Source organism: Atta cephalotes (genome assembly GCF_000143395.1).
Source record: "Atta cephalotes unplaced genomic scaffold scaffold00034, whole genome shotgun sequence".
NCBI classification, from domain to species: Eukaryota; Metazoa; Arthropoda; class Insecta; order Hymenoptera; family Formicidae; genus Atta; species Atta cephalotes.
This window is the reverse complement of record NW_012130098.1, coordinates 2,265,094-2,282,329: the sequence shown is the minus strand read 5'-3', so window position 1 is coordinate 2,282,329 and position 17,236 is coordinate 2,265,094. Positions and strand designations below refer to the sequence as shown.

At 35.8% G+C, this 17,236-nt stretch overlaps 1 protein-coding gene across 1 annotated transcript in view; it reads left to right on the top strand.

Moving 5' to 3' along the window:
* Positions 1 to 17,236, top strand: part of LOC105621580 (kinesin-like protein CG14535) — a 147,085-nt gene extending 129,849 nt beyond the window's left edge. Inside the window, exons 5-12 of the mRNA XM_012203050.1 lie at positions 8,992 to 9,204; positions 9,439 to 11,076; positions 12,246 to 12,494; positions 13,110 to 13,565; positions 13,863 to 14,135; positions 14,557 to 14,559; positions 15,950 to 16,216; positions 17,064 to 17,236. Of these exons, the coding sequence (XP_012058440.1) occupies positions 8,992 to 9,204; positions 9,439 to 11,076; positions 12,246 to 12,494; positions 13,110 to 13,565; positions 13,863 to 14,135; positions 14,557 to 14,559; positions 15,950 to 16,216; positions 17,064 to 17,236 (3,272 nt within the window). The remainder of the gene's footprint in view (positions 1 to 8,991; positions 9,205 to 9,438; positions 11,077 to 12,245; positions 12,495 to 13,109; positions 13,566 to 13,862; positions 14,136 to 14,556; positions 14,560 to 15,949; positions 16,217 to 17,063) is intronic.

Sequence of the window (17,236 nt, the reverse complement as noted above, 5' to 3'; positions counted from 1 at the left end):
TTTAAAAGTAGATAAAATATTAACTAAATAAATATTTTTCTTTATATAGATAAATATTTTTAATATTTTTACTTGAATATTGTTTTAATATTCCGTCGAAACATATCATTTTACATTAATTACAGTATTTTTTTTATATTGAATCAATTAATTTAATCAAGAAGTATTTTTGTTTATTTTTTGCTTAAATTTTAACTCTTTTGATACAAAGGGTAACTTAATTGTATGTTGGTTCGATTCGCCATATGATTAGATTTACCTCAGACTATTTTATAAAAACTAAAAATAAATATAACAAGATTTAAGTATATAATGATAGCTGACAAATTTGATTTACAATTAGCGTAAATTATTAAAAATACTCCATTATTTTTTATTTAAATTCTTTCTCGTAATGAAAAGACTGCTAATATCTAACAATTTATGCATTGAAAGAGATAAACCTTGAATCACTCTATATTTCCGTACAGTGAACACAGGATTCCCTCGAAATGTATTCATTTTAATCGGCCGTATGCATATTAACCGAATGGTATGGCTAGCCAAACAAGAGAATCGGGAATATTTCCCGCCTATTTCTCTCCATCCTTTCTCGCTTATAACCAGAGAAGGCTGATGATAATTCTCACCATCCATTATTGTTTTATATATTTCTCCCACGTATCGGTCTTACGAAGATAAGGAAGAGAATAATAGGGAAGAAACAAAACGTTCGCCACGCGCAACTTTTAACATGTATAAAAGCAAAGCGAACGAAAAAAAAAAAACGCAAAAAATGCAAGGATGAATTGAAGGGAAGAAAAGTCGAATAGAAAAGACGCGACGCGAGACACGAGAAACTTGTCGCGTGTTTTGCATTTCGTGCTTTTTTTATTACACAGCATACAATGTATACACAAATACTCTCTTTACAATGATTTAAAATAAATATCACTGTCAACTCAACATGCGATCGATCTATTCCGAAAAAAGAGTACGCAAAGTAGATTTTTTGATAGATAGATATAAACGAAGATCGCATAAAAAAATTATTTCAGAAACAAATAATAATATAAATATTCCTTATATAGATACTATAATATAAATATTATCTATAACCTTAATGAGAAAACTGAAAATATGATTCTTTATGTATATAAAGACTATTAAAAATTCTTCAACTAATTTAATAATTTATTTTCTTATTTTAACAATCTTGAATTAAAAACTCTTTATATCGCAAAAAATATCATGTTTTTGGCAATGCTAAAGAGTTAGTATGAAAAATTAATCGAGATTCAGACTATATTCATCACTAAGCCGACTATACTCGTTCCGTAAACGATTACACGAATTGTTTGTTAATATTCAATTTAGCTGCTAACCATCGTCGATAGAAATACTCACAATATCAATAACCGCGATACCACATCGACTCGATAGCACAGAAAGTATAGCAGCTCGATAAACTATCAACATTGCCACACGTCCCTTGTTTCCTGGATTTCAATCAAACGATTTCTAAATCTATGAATAACAATGACGATATATCATAACAGGACGATATGTCAAATCGGTATAAATATAACTAATTATACGTCCATTCTCTGTCTCTCTACTCCCAATTAATTTTCTACTAAATTATTCGATAAACATTGAAATTAATTTTTTTAAATTATCCCGTTGCTAAAACTATTCTTTTCTTTTTATTGCACACAATAATTTATGAATAATCGGTAGAATAGATAAAAAATACATATACCTAATTATTCATATTACATGTCAATAATAATTAAATAGTAATTCGATTTGTAATAACTCATGCTTTATTATTTTCAAACTGAATTTTTTAATCATTAAAATTTAATTATATCTCAAAGTTACAATTCTATCAATGATAAAATTAATATCATTGCAATCACAATTGGCGGTTTGCCATGTACTTGAGTCACAAAAGGTGGGCGCCGTTAAAGTGCCGAGTGGCAGAGCAAGAAGGCGTGTCATTCCCAAAATGGTCGTAAGTTTTCCTTCCCCACGGAGAAGTCGGCTACGGTCCATTGCTCAGTAACATTCACTAGGAAGCCACTCGGTACATAAGACGATGGCTTTCTTTAATTGCTCACTACGAAATAGATCCGGCAGTCTACCCCTTCGTAAAAGTTATGAGAATGCCTTCAGTGAATTATCTCACGACGGATAAAAATACTTACGTTTTTGGCAATTGTTAAACATGCCCAGATATTGATATAAATGTTTAGTTTATGAAAAAATGAAAATTTTATAATAGTTTAAACAAATTAAAATGTGCAGCACGCACAGGATGGAGTAACAAGTGGCCTTAGAGAAAATAGGAACGAAAATAAAAATGGAAGAAAATAAATAAACCTTTAACAAAATATCCACTATGAACATGACGAATAAATAGAGCAAGTTTGAAACTATGCTGTTGATTTTTCAAAGGAAGAAGCGATAAATTCGCGGCGATGCATTAAATTAAAAGTGTAGTTTACATTAAAAGTTTTCTCAACGAGACTTTCCGCCGGCAGAAAAAAAAAGTTAACGACTAAATGAACACTTCCCCATGTGCATTATAGTAAATTGTTTTACGAAAATGAAAAGTATGTTTCTATAAAAGACCAATCATGTCTCTCCGGGGAAAAATATTTCTTCGAAAGCTCTTACGCATCATCTAATTCGATGACAGGTGATAATTTGCCTATTAATTCCGATCTCTTTTACTCTCGTAGCGAAATCATGGCAACATTGAACTTTCATCATTCCTTTCACATCACTCTCATATCCGCATTCGTCTACGATGTCTAGAAAGGGTTTAGTAACACTTATTTCGAGTCCTTATTTCGTAGTCCTTCACTACTCCGAATGAATGCCAACTCCTATTTTAATACGTCAGAAGGTTTGTTAATTTTCTTTTGCTCTTCCTTCGTCTTCTCTTCTCCGTCGCCAAAAGACGATATTAATCTATATGTGAATACATACTCGGTACCTTGCGAATCAGACATTTCCTTATTCCACGCAAGCACAAGAAGCTTTCAATATATCAATCTTGACACTTTCGGAAAAGACGGCCGTAGTGTGTCTCTGTAATGCACTTTTATGTAGTGAAGTGAACGAAGAAATAAGAATACTTTGAGTGATGTATGATACTTTAACGTGAATACTATTATACTCTTCAAGTTATCATCTGTCGAATATTAGGTACTAAACAACGTTATGTATTCTTACCTGATCTGTTATCCATGCATTTTATATTCTCGCATGATAGATGTTACATACATATACCGTGAACTACTCGCGAGCAATATGATTGCAATTAAATTGAAATTATTATAAACATTAATTTTCTCGGAATCACATTATATAATACAAATTCTATATTTCGTATCGTTGAAGGGAGATCTTAGGGAATTCGTATCAATGATCGTGTATGATGTCACTATCTTTCTGGAGAGTTTATAAAATGAAAGTTCGGGATATTAAACCATCTGAAAGATGGTTATAAGGTTATAAGACGTTATTAAACCGTTAAGGATAAAATTGCTTTGTTCTAGAAAGAGCTATATATATAATTCTATTTCCAGTTCAAATTCTAGCAGTATCTCCATTTCGATTGATTTATATTTATAAAGAATGATAACGAATATCAAAGGCATTTAAAACGATGGTAATATTATATATTTAGCGTAACCTTTTTACTAAGAGATTATTTTATCATATTTGTATTCCAATAATCTCGAATCACTGTATGTGCGGGCTCTAACACTTTATAGTGAAAGGATTAACAACATTATCCAATAACTTCTGAATTCCGACGCAATATCGATCGTCTTTAATAATGACGCAAGCGAATGAAACTGTCCCGAAGGACTCTGATTCATAACGATACGTCATGCGTGCTCGGGGCGAGAAACTTCTCGTGGAAATATTGCGAAACTCGGGAAACAAGTCGCGTACCAAGACGCAGCCGGCCGTCCAGAAAGGCGAAACAGATTTCCTTTACTGCCCTTATGCCCCAGCAACGACGAGGACTGTTACGATCGAAGGGATTCGGGCTTGGAAAAACTGTATTCGAAACGCGTCGAAAAACGATTTATTCAGAAAGAGGGTGGAAGCGCTTCCTTTCTCGAACCCCCCGCGACGCCACGAATGGGTGTAACAATTGCTCTAAGCTGAAACCGCATCCATTACGCGTCTCCGTGCCAAGATGAAGGTGCTCCTCGCAGATCACTTTTCTTTGTCACATTTCGTTCTTCGTTTTCCCCGCTGCGAGCTTCATGTTGTAACTGTCGACATCGCGGACTCGTCGTCGCCTCCTTCTTCGCGGTACTTCTGCACCACAGGGCACAGATGCCGGTAATATTACATCCTCCGGTCCCTTTTATGGATATTGCTGTGCCGCTTCTGTGCCGTACTTCTATGCTCCGTGTCTGTGTGAATTATTATACACGAGCGATGTATATACGCGCCGCATATATCCGTATAACGTCGGCTAGACCGGCCCGTCAGCCTTATTATTACCTCGATGTGTAGCCTGTCGTGAATTTCGGGGTATCATGTCTCTCCCCCCCCCCCTCTTTCCTTTCAGTTGCGAAGTTTAAGCTTTGTTTCGGAGTCGTTCATGTCGACCCTCGGTCAAAGAATCAAGAAATTTATATGAGATCAAGGTTGTATGTAATATCGTATAATAATAAAATGCCATTCTATAAATCTGTCATTGATATATTTTTATATACTTATTAATTATTTAAAATTATTGAATAATAATATTGTATTGAAGAAGTTAATCTTTCGTTATCACTCTTTCTTTCTTAATAAATAAAGATATGAAGAATATATTACATAAAGAATATATTATATGTCCAATCAGGGTTGGGTAAGTTAAGTTTTTTTTAAACTAAATAAAATGTAACTAAGTTATATTAAAATTAATTAATTTTTAAACTTAACTTTTAACTTTTTAACCTACCATTATCCACTCTGTATCCAATAATGTGATTTGATAAATTATTTTTATATTTTATTTCTAACTCTCTTTTCAACATTTATTGTAAGTCGAAACGTTTTTATATATTTTATTATTGAAAAATTAGTTTTAATCTTTTTTTCCTTTGATTTTGTTGTTAGTAAATTAGTTTTGTCTCTTGACTTAATTATTGGCTCAATTTTAACATATATATATTTTAACATATATATTATATTGCTTAGCAATTTTGAGCTAGAAAATTGATAATATTATATAAGAAAATAACTATTGCGTATATATAATTGTATAAATAGTAAATCGAGAGTTTCCGTGTCAAATCATAGGAATACTTATCGTATCGATAGAAAATTCATTCCCATTATTAAACTTCTGTTACATAACTATTAAATGCAATAAAGTAGTGTGCTTACTACTTTAACAATTATCAACTTTCTTCCATTCTTTATCACACAACGACTTAATACCACCAGTAAAACCGCGAACTTATTCGGGGGCTACTTCACGCGCCTCATAAATATTAATACTTCCCTTAATCCGGATTCTTACGAAGTCCCGCGAAGTCTAGCGCTATCACTCACTTTCGCGCCTCTATTATTAAGGGCTTTTGGTATACGGGATCCGTGGAATTATCTAAATTTCTACAACACAAGGCACGCACTATACGTCGATCTACGTCGAATATTCCGATGTCGCTCCTCTCTCCTTCCCCTTCGCTTACGCTTTCGTCGGATACGCCTCGTCGAATTTCATTATCGAGCATCTACTACGGTTAAGTTGGTTCCTCGGGACTTCGCAAATTACGGAAATCAAGGAGGCTCCGGTAAGTCTAGAGGATACTCCCGCTTCCTGCTTTCGCGCGCGCTCCTTGTTTCCTCATTGCACGCTCAACTGCTCGATGAAGCAACTAGCTCAAGCTATATCTCTCGTCTAATATGATCGGAAATAGTCGAAATCAATCGGTCGATGACTTGACGGAAGCTCGTGTTGAACTCGCTCGCTGGGACTTGGTGCTCGTGCAGGCCATTTCCGCAGCGCGGTATAAAGGAAAAGGTTTCCGGCAGAATCAAATGTAAAAAGTTGCAGACGGCCTGGCGGAAATAAACTGCGGCATACTGCGGCGCTCGTACCATCGTTGCGCACCGTTCTTATCCTTTAATATCGTTCCTTTCCGTCCATTATATGTTATATGGTAGGAGACCTCGCATTTCGGCAGTAAAAGGCTAATTGGCAATTTACTTATGTGGGTGGGGTTATCCAAACATCGTATAAATGTCGTATAAATGATGTCCAGTGTGTCAGTCATAGCATCCCGAGTGCATAGGAGACGACCACGTAAAAATATACCGCGGATAGTACAGACCGACTCTGAGGTGAGGTAATTTCGTATAGACGAATGTGTACCTGTTCCGGATATAAAGCTAGGTAGGCACTCGAGAAGCATTACTCGAATTAAATTTTCGCGTCCGTCCGAGCGCTTTTATGGACCTCTTGCATCTCACGAACATGAAAGGAGCATATTGTCAAACATCATGCTCTTAACAATATTTACCTTCCTTTCAGATATTTTTCAGGTAAACTTTGTAGCTATGAAACGCGCACTTATATACGAGAATTTTGATGTTACTTAAATTTTTGTATTATTTAAATTTGCTGTGCATGGAATTTTCATATTGAAATTTTCATATTTAAATATTACATGGAATTTTTATATTGTTCTGCCAGAAAATAATCTCGCACAGTAAAAATGTAATAGCGTTTTCGTTCACTTTTATCCAAGAGACTTTCCCATCTTATAGAGTGCGGGCATTTCCTGATAAAAAATCCGCATGAATTCGCTATCGCAACTTTTTACGAGCATTCTTATAGATCGCTACGAATTCCGGTGCAACGGCGCGAAGAAATCCTTAGTCTGCATTTTCAATCCACCCTCGCACGTGGGGACATACAGTCTCAAATATTCCTACGCGAAAAACGACGTGAAAGCATACGATACGAGCGACATATTTGTGACTGCCTCTTTCTTCCCTTTGTTTCATATTTTATGGTTTGAGTCGTTTGAGACATCTTTCCCGTGCAACGAACGAATTGTCGTGCGCATAAATATCGATTCCAATATTTACTATTTATTTTAGTTTTATACGCAATCATTATTATATGTTTCTATATATTTAAAATATCTTGATAAATCCAATTAACAAATTATAAATAAAAAAGATAAATCATTCCATATTTTCTATATAAAAAAATACGAAAAGAACTATTTTGTTGAAATATTTTAAAATTTAGCTAGATATATACATAGATCTAAAAATAATTTTGTTGGTATCAAAATTATTATTTAAAACATTGAAACATATGTAATACTACAGCTTGAGCTGGTTGTAAAAGTGTCTTACATAATTTTTGATCAACAAAATTATTTTCATCAGATCTATTTCTAATTAAATTTTTAGATACTAAAACCATTCTTATGATTTCCTTATATTATATATTCAAATATAATTTATATTCAAATATAATTTTATTATTTTGCAACGGTGACTACGACATTAATCTTTATATTGAAATAATTAACAGCAGTGCTTTCTTTGTATCTCCTTAAAACTCTTTGTCCGTGTAACTTAACTATCCTCTTAACCACCTTTCCCCGTCCGCTGTTTTACGACCTGTTTTATTCGCACGACGAAGCAACAATACGAAGATTGCTTTGTTTGATTCGACCACCTGATCCACAGACTATCTCACCTACCTTGTAATTGCCCTTTTATGTTGATCATTATTTACAGTTATGTCTCACATTACGTTGATTATTTTTACATAGGCTCGCCTATTCACCGTCTCCAACGTGTATACAGAACATGTGATAAAGCACGATAGCGAAACGTAGGTATCTCTTGCGACATATCCTCCAACGTTTTATCGACGTCGTAATTCAGGACAAGGCATCCCGTGGATACCTCGAGTCTCGCTTCGACCGATTTACAGCTCTGGCTAGTGCGCACCTGCATCTCTCCTAGTGTCGTCCTATCTTTTGCGGATATTATTTTTCCGCAAAATAAAATAATGGAATCAAAGAAACGAAAAATGTGTTAGGAAATTTATGTGAACTTGGGACAGTACGTGCATGCGAAATTTGAAGCACTAGGAAACTTGACTTTTGCCATTTCTTTATGATTGAAATATTATAAATAACTAATCTCACGTCTTATCACGTCTTATGTAAGAAGACAAAATAGAGATGAATGCACAGTAGGTATTTGTGAATTAGTGATACAATCAGGAAGGGATTCTATACGAAAAAGTAAGTTAAGAAAGTAAAATAAAATTTTTTCATATAAAGCTTTGTTCCCGAAAAAAATCGACTTTAAATATTTGACTTTAAATATTTTCGGCTATCGATTTAACTGAATTAAAACAGAACATGTTCATAATAATTTACTTTTAAAAAGCAGAATTGTCGACGGCATAGGTAACATTTATAATAAAATTGATAACATTTATGCGTGAGTATTCTATTTTTATTATATATTTTCGATTATCTAGTATAATAATAAACATACGTACTGAAGTAACAGCCTATAACAAAGATTTATTATTATATATTAAATCAAGACGTAGTTAAGCGTACCCGGCGAATATTTAAAATAAATTTTTCAAAATTTCATATAAAACAAATTTATTCTACATTTTTAACTTATTTTTCATGTAACATCATGCTCTTCCCTATTGAACTATTCAGTTCAATATTCTATATATTAATAATAAAACATATTTATATTACAATGTTATAAGTAAAATATTGAAAATTTGATCGCATTAATTTGAAGAATTTCCGATACGCAACAACAATGCGAAAATAAAATTGCGCCCGCGACAGATACGAGGTATTATTACGTAAGGGAATTCCTCGTGAAACTTGCACCGTATCTTCTCCGCGATGTATTATATTATGTGAGATACGAAAACGCCAGATAAACGTTACGTAACACCGGCGGTCCTTTTATTCCCAGACTCAGAACAATCGCCGGCCGTGTACCTCAGAGATGATCCGTTGTTTGGTACCCTTCAATTGCAGCAGCACAGCGAGCTCCGCGCGCCGACGGCGGAACGCGCGGCATTCTATCTCGACGCAGCGGTTGCCGGCCGTCAACGAGAGGACGGCGACGCACATATGCTCTATACGTTACACGTGTACCAGTACAGCGTTGCCGGCAAGGGTGGAGGTAAATAATTCTATCTCGAAATCGCTATTCCGCTTTCCATCTGAAGGTGGAAACGTATACCGTGGAAAAGAGATTACTCTGTATTACTCTGCAGCATCTCAAACGCTGATTATATGCATTTCCCTTCACTATTTCGGAATTCAAGTATACATGATATTCGCGTCGTTATTTTCTCGCGTTTCTCTTGCTTTATACGATGATATTCAAAATAAACGCTGTTTCTCGACTGTGCAGTTGCCGGTGGCAGAAGCCGATTGCACTTGATGGATCTGGGAAACTCGGATCGCGGGAAATCCTCGGGCGGAATTCCCCTCTCCGGTCTGGGCAACATTCTGCTTGCGATTTTCAACGGCCAGAAGCACTTACCATATAAAGAACACAAGCTAACCCAATTACTGAAAGAGTGTCTCGGCTCTCTGACTTGTCATGCGGCTATGATAGCTCACGTGTCACCCAACGCTCAGCATTACACCGAGACATTAACCACTGTTCAATTGGCATCGAGAATCCATCGGATGCGACGCCGGAAGATCAAGTTTGTCGGCAGCAACACGCAGGGAACCGGAAGCGGCGGCAGTTCTGGCGAAGAAGCAGCTCGGCAGAACAGCGAATGCGATCCGAGTTCAAGCGATTTGTCAGCCGACACCGTGATCTATGTGGGGCCGAGCGCTGACGACGCTACTGACGGCGAACATCCACCTGTTTATATACCCAGCTTGAATTCAGGTGATAATCGTTGCGCAATGGGTAGAGTGCTTCGAGGTTCTGCCGCTGAAAGACCGAATAAGATTCCTGAGGAGCGCAGTCCAGCACATAAGCCCTCGAAAGTGGTGAAGACTTTGACGCAGACCGCATCGAAGCAGACCTCACCAGCGCACAGTATAACGCCGAAGGCAAGTCCGGCCAGAAAAAATTCTTCGTCGAAAAATGCTTCAGCATCAAAGGCCAACGATTCACCTAGTAAGGTACCACTAGCGCCTAGTGGTGGATCTGATGAACAGTGGATAGATGGACCAAGGATCTCGAAATCGAAAGTCGCGGAGGCGAGACATATGCTGAAGGAGTCTCATCACAAACGAGAAACATGGATCGATGGACCAATGCAATTGACTGGCGCGCCGGCGTTGCAACTGCACACGCATCAGCACTCCTCCGGTTATGGTTTCATGGACAGTCACAAGAAGAGCATGATTAGAAAATGGGTAGAAAATCAATCGTCCCAAATACAGCGAGCAAAGCACGCCACGCCACGACTTGAATCCTCAAAGATGTCTTCCGGTCAGTCATCCGGTCAGTTTAAGGAGTTGACCCAATTCAAAACCTGCAGCGGTGCGGACGACGACGACACATCGTTGTCCACTGCGGAAAGTGATAGTTTGAAAGCGAACGAGATTGAGGACATAACTGAGAAGCTGAGTGCCAAGCTGAATCTACTTAATGTCAAGTCTAATACAGATTCAGGATTAGATCTGACGGCAAGTCCAGTGATGGATGATAGCATCGAGAAAGGGAAACTTGATCTACCGGATGACGAAGATGACGATGAAGAAATTGTCGTACCTCCTCCACTGCCATTAATTGAACCACTTAGCAACGGAGTCAGCCGAGAGGTATCCATGGAAAGTCTAAATCTGTCGCACAAGGACATTGTTCTACCCTCCAGACACTCGTTATCATCTGAGGACGAAATTTTAGAGATCGTCGAGGTGGAGGACTTGGAGCCAGTACCTATGCAAGACTCGTGTTTACAAGTGACCGAGGAGGATATTGCACTCTGCATGGGTGAGAATCCGTTGCCCGAAAGCGACCAGGAAGAACATCCTTTAAGGATTCTTAGCCAAGAGAATCTTACCGTGGTGTCAACTTTCACAGGTGAGTACAATTTTCAACAACATTTTTCAATAATCATTATGCTGTAGAAAGAGTTGTCCAAGAGCTCATATTTGAGAATAGGATGTCCGACAATGTCTTGAAGTTATTTAATGCGTCAATTTTGGAAAAAAAATGTTATTACATGATATTTAAAAGAATATTTGAATCTAACTTCTTCTAGATATAAAAAAATGTTTACATTAATAGAAACTATACATATTATACATCATACATATATTATATATCTCTAAATTAAATTTACACAAAATTAAACGAAATGGTACTTCCAAAATACATTTCATTTACTTTCATTATAGAGTTCTATTTTGAAGACGCGACTTTTATTGTATGCTGTAAGATTTTTATTTATAAGAAACAAAATGCCGCTGCGCCCATTCAGTGGCAATGCCGCGTAATTGCTTGCTAATCGCATTTATAAACAAATATCATAAACAATTTTTTTAAAAAACATCTTATAGAACGATTTGATTTCATTTTTAAGAGATTTTAATGAGGTCTTTAAAAACTCATCTTAAAGAATTTTTCCTTTCAATTAACAATGCTCAATAGATTATATTCCAAAAGAAAATTATTATTTGTAATACTCGTTTTCATTGCAATAATCAATTTTAAACACATTCCATTTAAATATTGATTATTAAATAAACATTTGTTGCATTTTTAATTTTCAAAGAATAATAAATAGTTAAAAATTAAATAGTTTGATACAAATGAACAAACATTTTTTGAAAATATACAAACATTTTCACTCTAATCTTAAATAGTTTGATAATAATTATAAGTTATAGGTAATTTTAAAAGTCACTAAAACTTTTGTAAATGTTTTTTTTTGCGTATAACTACTTTAACTTTCGTCCCCTTACGATTGCTTCCGTGGCGAGCACTTGAACGAACTTCTATGAAAACTATTCTCCACATCGTGAAATTGACTTCGACTAGAAGTACGTAATAGGCCATGCGGTAGAAAACAATAATTCACTTCTCTCGAAAAGAGAAACCTCGATGTAATTACACATCGCTGTCCGTTCTTTGAACCAAAGTGGACAGCTGCCTAGTATCGTTTTTCTCCATCGTTCTTATCTAGCGGCTTCTTGCGCGGCAAAATATCTACACGAGCGGAAGGTATGAGACAGAAAAATTATTTCCAGACTCTATGTCGGTGATGTCGGACACGGAAAGATACAGACCGCATTATCCACCGCCGGTTGGCGCGGGTGTTCTACCCAGACCGTACTTCGACCACGAAGACTTCCTCGAGCAAGAAACCAGGCACAAGTTTGATCAGTTGGCTCGCCTTCACGAGCTCTATCAAAGCAAACTCGCGCTCGCCAACGTTTCCAATTCCGTGACTTACCAGAGGGAAAACTCCTCCACCGTCAATGTGCGAGACGCTCCATGTAAGTTTCGCGATTGAGTGTTCGGTTAGTCGCGCGCGGGGGTAAAAAGAAAACGGAAAAATACTTTTTTCTGTTAACAATATTCTGTTATCAAATTCTCCTGTGGAGACGTCGCCTGTCTATTCACGTGTTATACGAAAAGAACGATTTTGCTAAACTATTTAAAAGTTTATTTAGATATAGATATGAAAAGAAATTGTTGGTCCATCTATATATATAATTACATAGCAATTTCAAGTAGATGAACAATGTTATTGACACTCTAGTAACCAGTTTGCGTGTCTTATATAGTTATTTTGATGGTTCAATAAAATTATTTTCAAATCTATATCTAGCTAATAAAAGACATACAGGAAACTCAATAAAAATGCGATAATTGATAGCGTATTTATTCACTATAGTTTTATTAATGATTAATAAAATAAATTTAGAAAATCCGAAATACAAGTTAAGTTAAATACAAGTTTCAATAATTCGAATAAAAGGTTAAATTCACGATTTGTCGACTAGAGGCGAAAAATCGAGTTTGTAAGAGTAATTAATTTTAATCAAAGCACTAAAGCCAGCTATTTGCGGTTTACATGCAGTATAACATTAACGCAGGACAAATTCTAGCAGCGACCGTCTTCCGTCCGCCGTCTCGCTGTCAGTCTTTATCCCTTTCGGATGTCTTATTCAACGACAACGCGAGCAATCACGGCAGCATATACAGCGAACCTGCGTACATAGCAGGAAAGCCCGATCAGGAGAAGATCTGCGATAATTGTCGTCAGAGCATGTCTAGGCCCGCCACGGCCTCTTACTGGTACCCCAGTAGCGTCGCTCATCTCGCCAGTCCTAGAAGGTACTGCGGTAAGTTAGGCGACTGCAATATCTCCAGTTTGAGGCATCCAGACGGTGCGTCGAATCCTAATCTCAAGGAAGAGATCGAAAGGATACCTGGAAACGGAGCGTCCGGCTCGGACCCCGAAGAGGAATATATCGAGGCAAAAAAGCTATTTACGGCTGCCGAGAGATCCGAGAGAACAGTTACGGGGAAGTCCGATATAGAGGAAGATGTGAAAATTCAAGGTACTAATCCAAGATATTTTATGATATTTTTTAAATGCTTTTACATCTTTTATAGATATTTGCAGTTTTTAATTGGATACACTGTTCCCTTACTTTAAAAGTGACAGAACTTAAAAGAAAATGTGATTTTTAAATTGTTATAATACTATGAAAAAGTTAGAATCGCTGCACGTTTTTTTAGCATCGAGACTCGTGTTTCTGGAACATTACCCTCATCAATATAAACGTCTTTGTATTTCTGTAATGTTAAATACATTAAATTGCAGTACAATTTATTATATATACTTTGTATTTCAGGCAGTTCACCCTTGCTATCAATGCCATCTCCGGCGCCGTCTTCCGGACGAATGCAACGCAAGATCCTTAATCTCGGTTCCTCGTTCGGACTGAACAAGGAGGGTTCCGATTCCGGCGCGGACACAACGCCACGAGCGGCCAAGCTGTCACCGGCCACGCTGTCCAGACACCGTGCCGAAAGCTCCGGTTACGATAGTATCGTTAGAGACAGCGAAACGAGTAGCATCGCCAGCGACTCGTCCCGACAGACTGGCGCGTTACAGGAACATCAAGGTAAACAATAAATACCTTCCGATTGTTCATTTTGAGAAAAAGAATATACTATTGATAGAGATGAAAATAATAATCAATTTGATAATAACTTATCTGGTAAATTACGATAAATTACTCAGTAATTTTTTAAGGCTGGTAAAATAGTAATTTTAAAAATTAAAAATATAAAGTAGTTTGATATGAGAGCATTTAGTCATTAGAAAATAAAACTCAGAACGTAAATCGGATATAATGAAAAAGTAACAGAAGCGTGAACAAAACTTCTAGAAGACAATAATTGGAACAATGAAATGTAAAAAAAACATTTACGCTTTTTCCACATTTTGATGTTTCAATTTTCGCCTTCTAAAAGTTTCGTTTACGCTTTTGTTACTCTCCTACCGTTACATCCGATTTACGCTTCGATTTTTATTTTTATCAGGAAGTTAAAAATGCTTTGTTAATTAAAATTTTCATGTTGATATTATATATTGATGTAATAATTAGACAACTAACAACCGACAACGTTTAAGGCAGGGACGATTTACGACGGGAGTGGCACTTGTACACAGTTCAATTGCACACACTAGTCACATCGGCCTGTTCCTAATTTTTTACTGCTTCACCAATGAAATTATATTATTTTTAATTAACTAATTAATAATGTGGACAATTGATATACACCCGTTTACGACATCGCGATTAACAGTCGGCAATCTAGTGCGACAAGTAGCCATACACTTAAGCATGAGTCTATGGGTCATACAGACGTTTTGTTAGAATTAAATTATATATTTAGATTTCGTTAATATTCAATCAGCAATTCCTATTAGGAATATTAGAAGAATGTTGTTTTATTTTATACATAAGTAGAAAAATACAGCCTATTTGTATAACACTATAAAGACAATAAATATAACCAAAATTATCAATAAATTATCATTTTACTGCAATTTTACTGTAAGTAAAATTGAATTTGACGATATTTTTACATCTCTAACAATTGATATCATAACTACACGAATGATTTTGCTGAAGCATCTAAAAATTTAATTAGATACATATTTGAAAATAATTTGAGTAATAGGACTATCAAAATTATTATGTAGTATATTCAAGCAAAGAGCAATACTAAAAAGTTGATATTCTTAGGCAATTAGTTTGAGCATCCTACATAATTATTTTTATAAAACGTGCATATTCGAAAATAAATTAATTTACTTTTTTAAAATGAAATTACGAAAGTTCGACAAAATTGTCTACATAAAATAAAACGTAGACAATTTCAGAAAAATTCACTTTCTTATACCTTCCTTATATATAATCTATACATACAAGCGCGGTCAATCGATTATTCTAATTATGCGCTTTATAAGAAAATCTTGTCACTCTATCGATTATTATCTTGCTGTAAATTGATGCAAACTCCTTCGTTTTCTACACTTCAAAAAATATTGGTGTTTAACATCATGCGATGTTTGTATAATTCTTCGTGTCTACCGTGTTGATATAAATATCATTTGGATGTGGATTTAACATAAGTGTGGATTTAATGTGTGTTGTGAATTTAAAAGTCATAAAGTTAAATCTATACCATGTTTATATCAACACCGACATGTTGAGAGTTAAACACCACACAGTGTTAAATTCACACCTATATTTTTTAAAGTGTATCTGAATTCTACTTCTATACGCAAAGGACGAAAGTATTGTCGCGAGCCTTCATTTCCCTAAGAAAGAATAACGCAAACCCTCTAAAACAATCCTGCCATACGATGATTCTCCTCAGGTGGCGCGCTGGGGGTTCTAACTTCGACGTTGTGCGGGTGTTTCAGCGGTGGAACAGCGGGCGGCAGGGTACGGGCCTCGGCGGTCGCGGGCCCACTGCCGGGCTCAACTGGGGCCGCCCGCGGCGTCGGCGATTCTCGCTTATACAGGCGAGGACGTAGACATCCTGGACAGGCGCGCGCGGGTGCGCTCGAATCCACGTGGAACGATATCCAGGATACACAGCCTTCGCCTGCGCCAGCGCCTTCTTAGGCTGGAACTACGCGATGCCAAAAGGCGACTTATGGTACCAGATGCCCGTTGGGACTACAATCGTAAGTATTCAGCTTCTCTCATCATATAGAAGATTTGAACGAAAATTTTCGTATAGTTATTTTAAATTTTATTGCATTGCAATATATATTAATTGTTCCGAAATAATTCGTGCTTCAATAATTTATATCGCGATATTTATACAAGTAAACACGTCGCATAATTGATGTCATTAGAAGGATTTGAATGAATTTGATGACTCTCCCTAGAAGGACCATAGAAGCCAATTTGACTCCAAGTGCATTTTTTTCGTAAATAACAAATAGAAAGAAAATAGATATAAAATTATATTTGACGTTTTAATAATAATATCATTAATTTTTGTTAAACATTTAAAATCATAAACTTGTAAACAAAATCGTAAAATACATGAAAATGCAATATCAGATATAAGGGAGTAAAATTAGTTCCAATGGGGGTTTTTGTAAGTAAACAATTAAATAAAAATTCAAGCGCTTTTATATATAATTGAAAATTCTTTTAACCAAAATTAAAAACATGAAAAATGATGAAAATGGATATCACATCATATTTGAAAGCAAAGTTGAAAGAAGTTATAGCAGTTTGAATTTCACCAAATTGGCTGCTGCGATCTTCTAGTGTTAATCAATTTTCGTAATATTTAACTTTTAACTCTTTTCATGTGTTTGAATAAATTTGATTGATTACATTCGAATAGCATTTTATACACATTTATGTATAAAATTGTACAATGTCAAACAAAACTTAGAAACAATAATAAATTAAAATAGAAAGTCAAGACAAACTTATGAAATCAAAATAAATATTGATTACACAAAATGTATTTAAATGCAATCACACATATTTCATTGTTTGTTTCAAAAATAGTGTACGTGGAGGACAGTATGGACTGGCGGGATCCGTCGTTTTTGGAGGCCCTAATGGCTGAGACATGTATTTTACAAAAGAGAGTAGAGGCTTGTAAAAGCCACGTTCTTCTGGTCACTTGCTTCGATTCCTGCCCTCAAGAATCGACATCGGCCGAGATTAAGATCACCTAA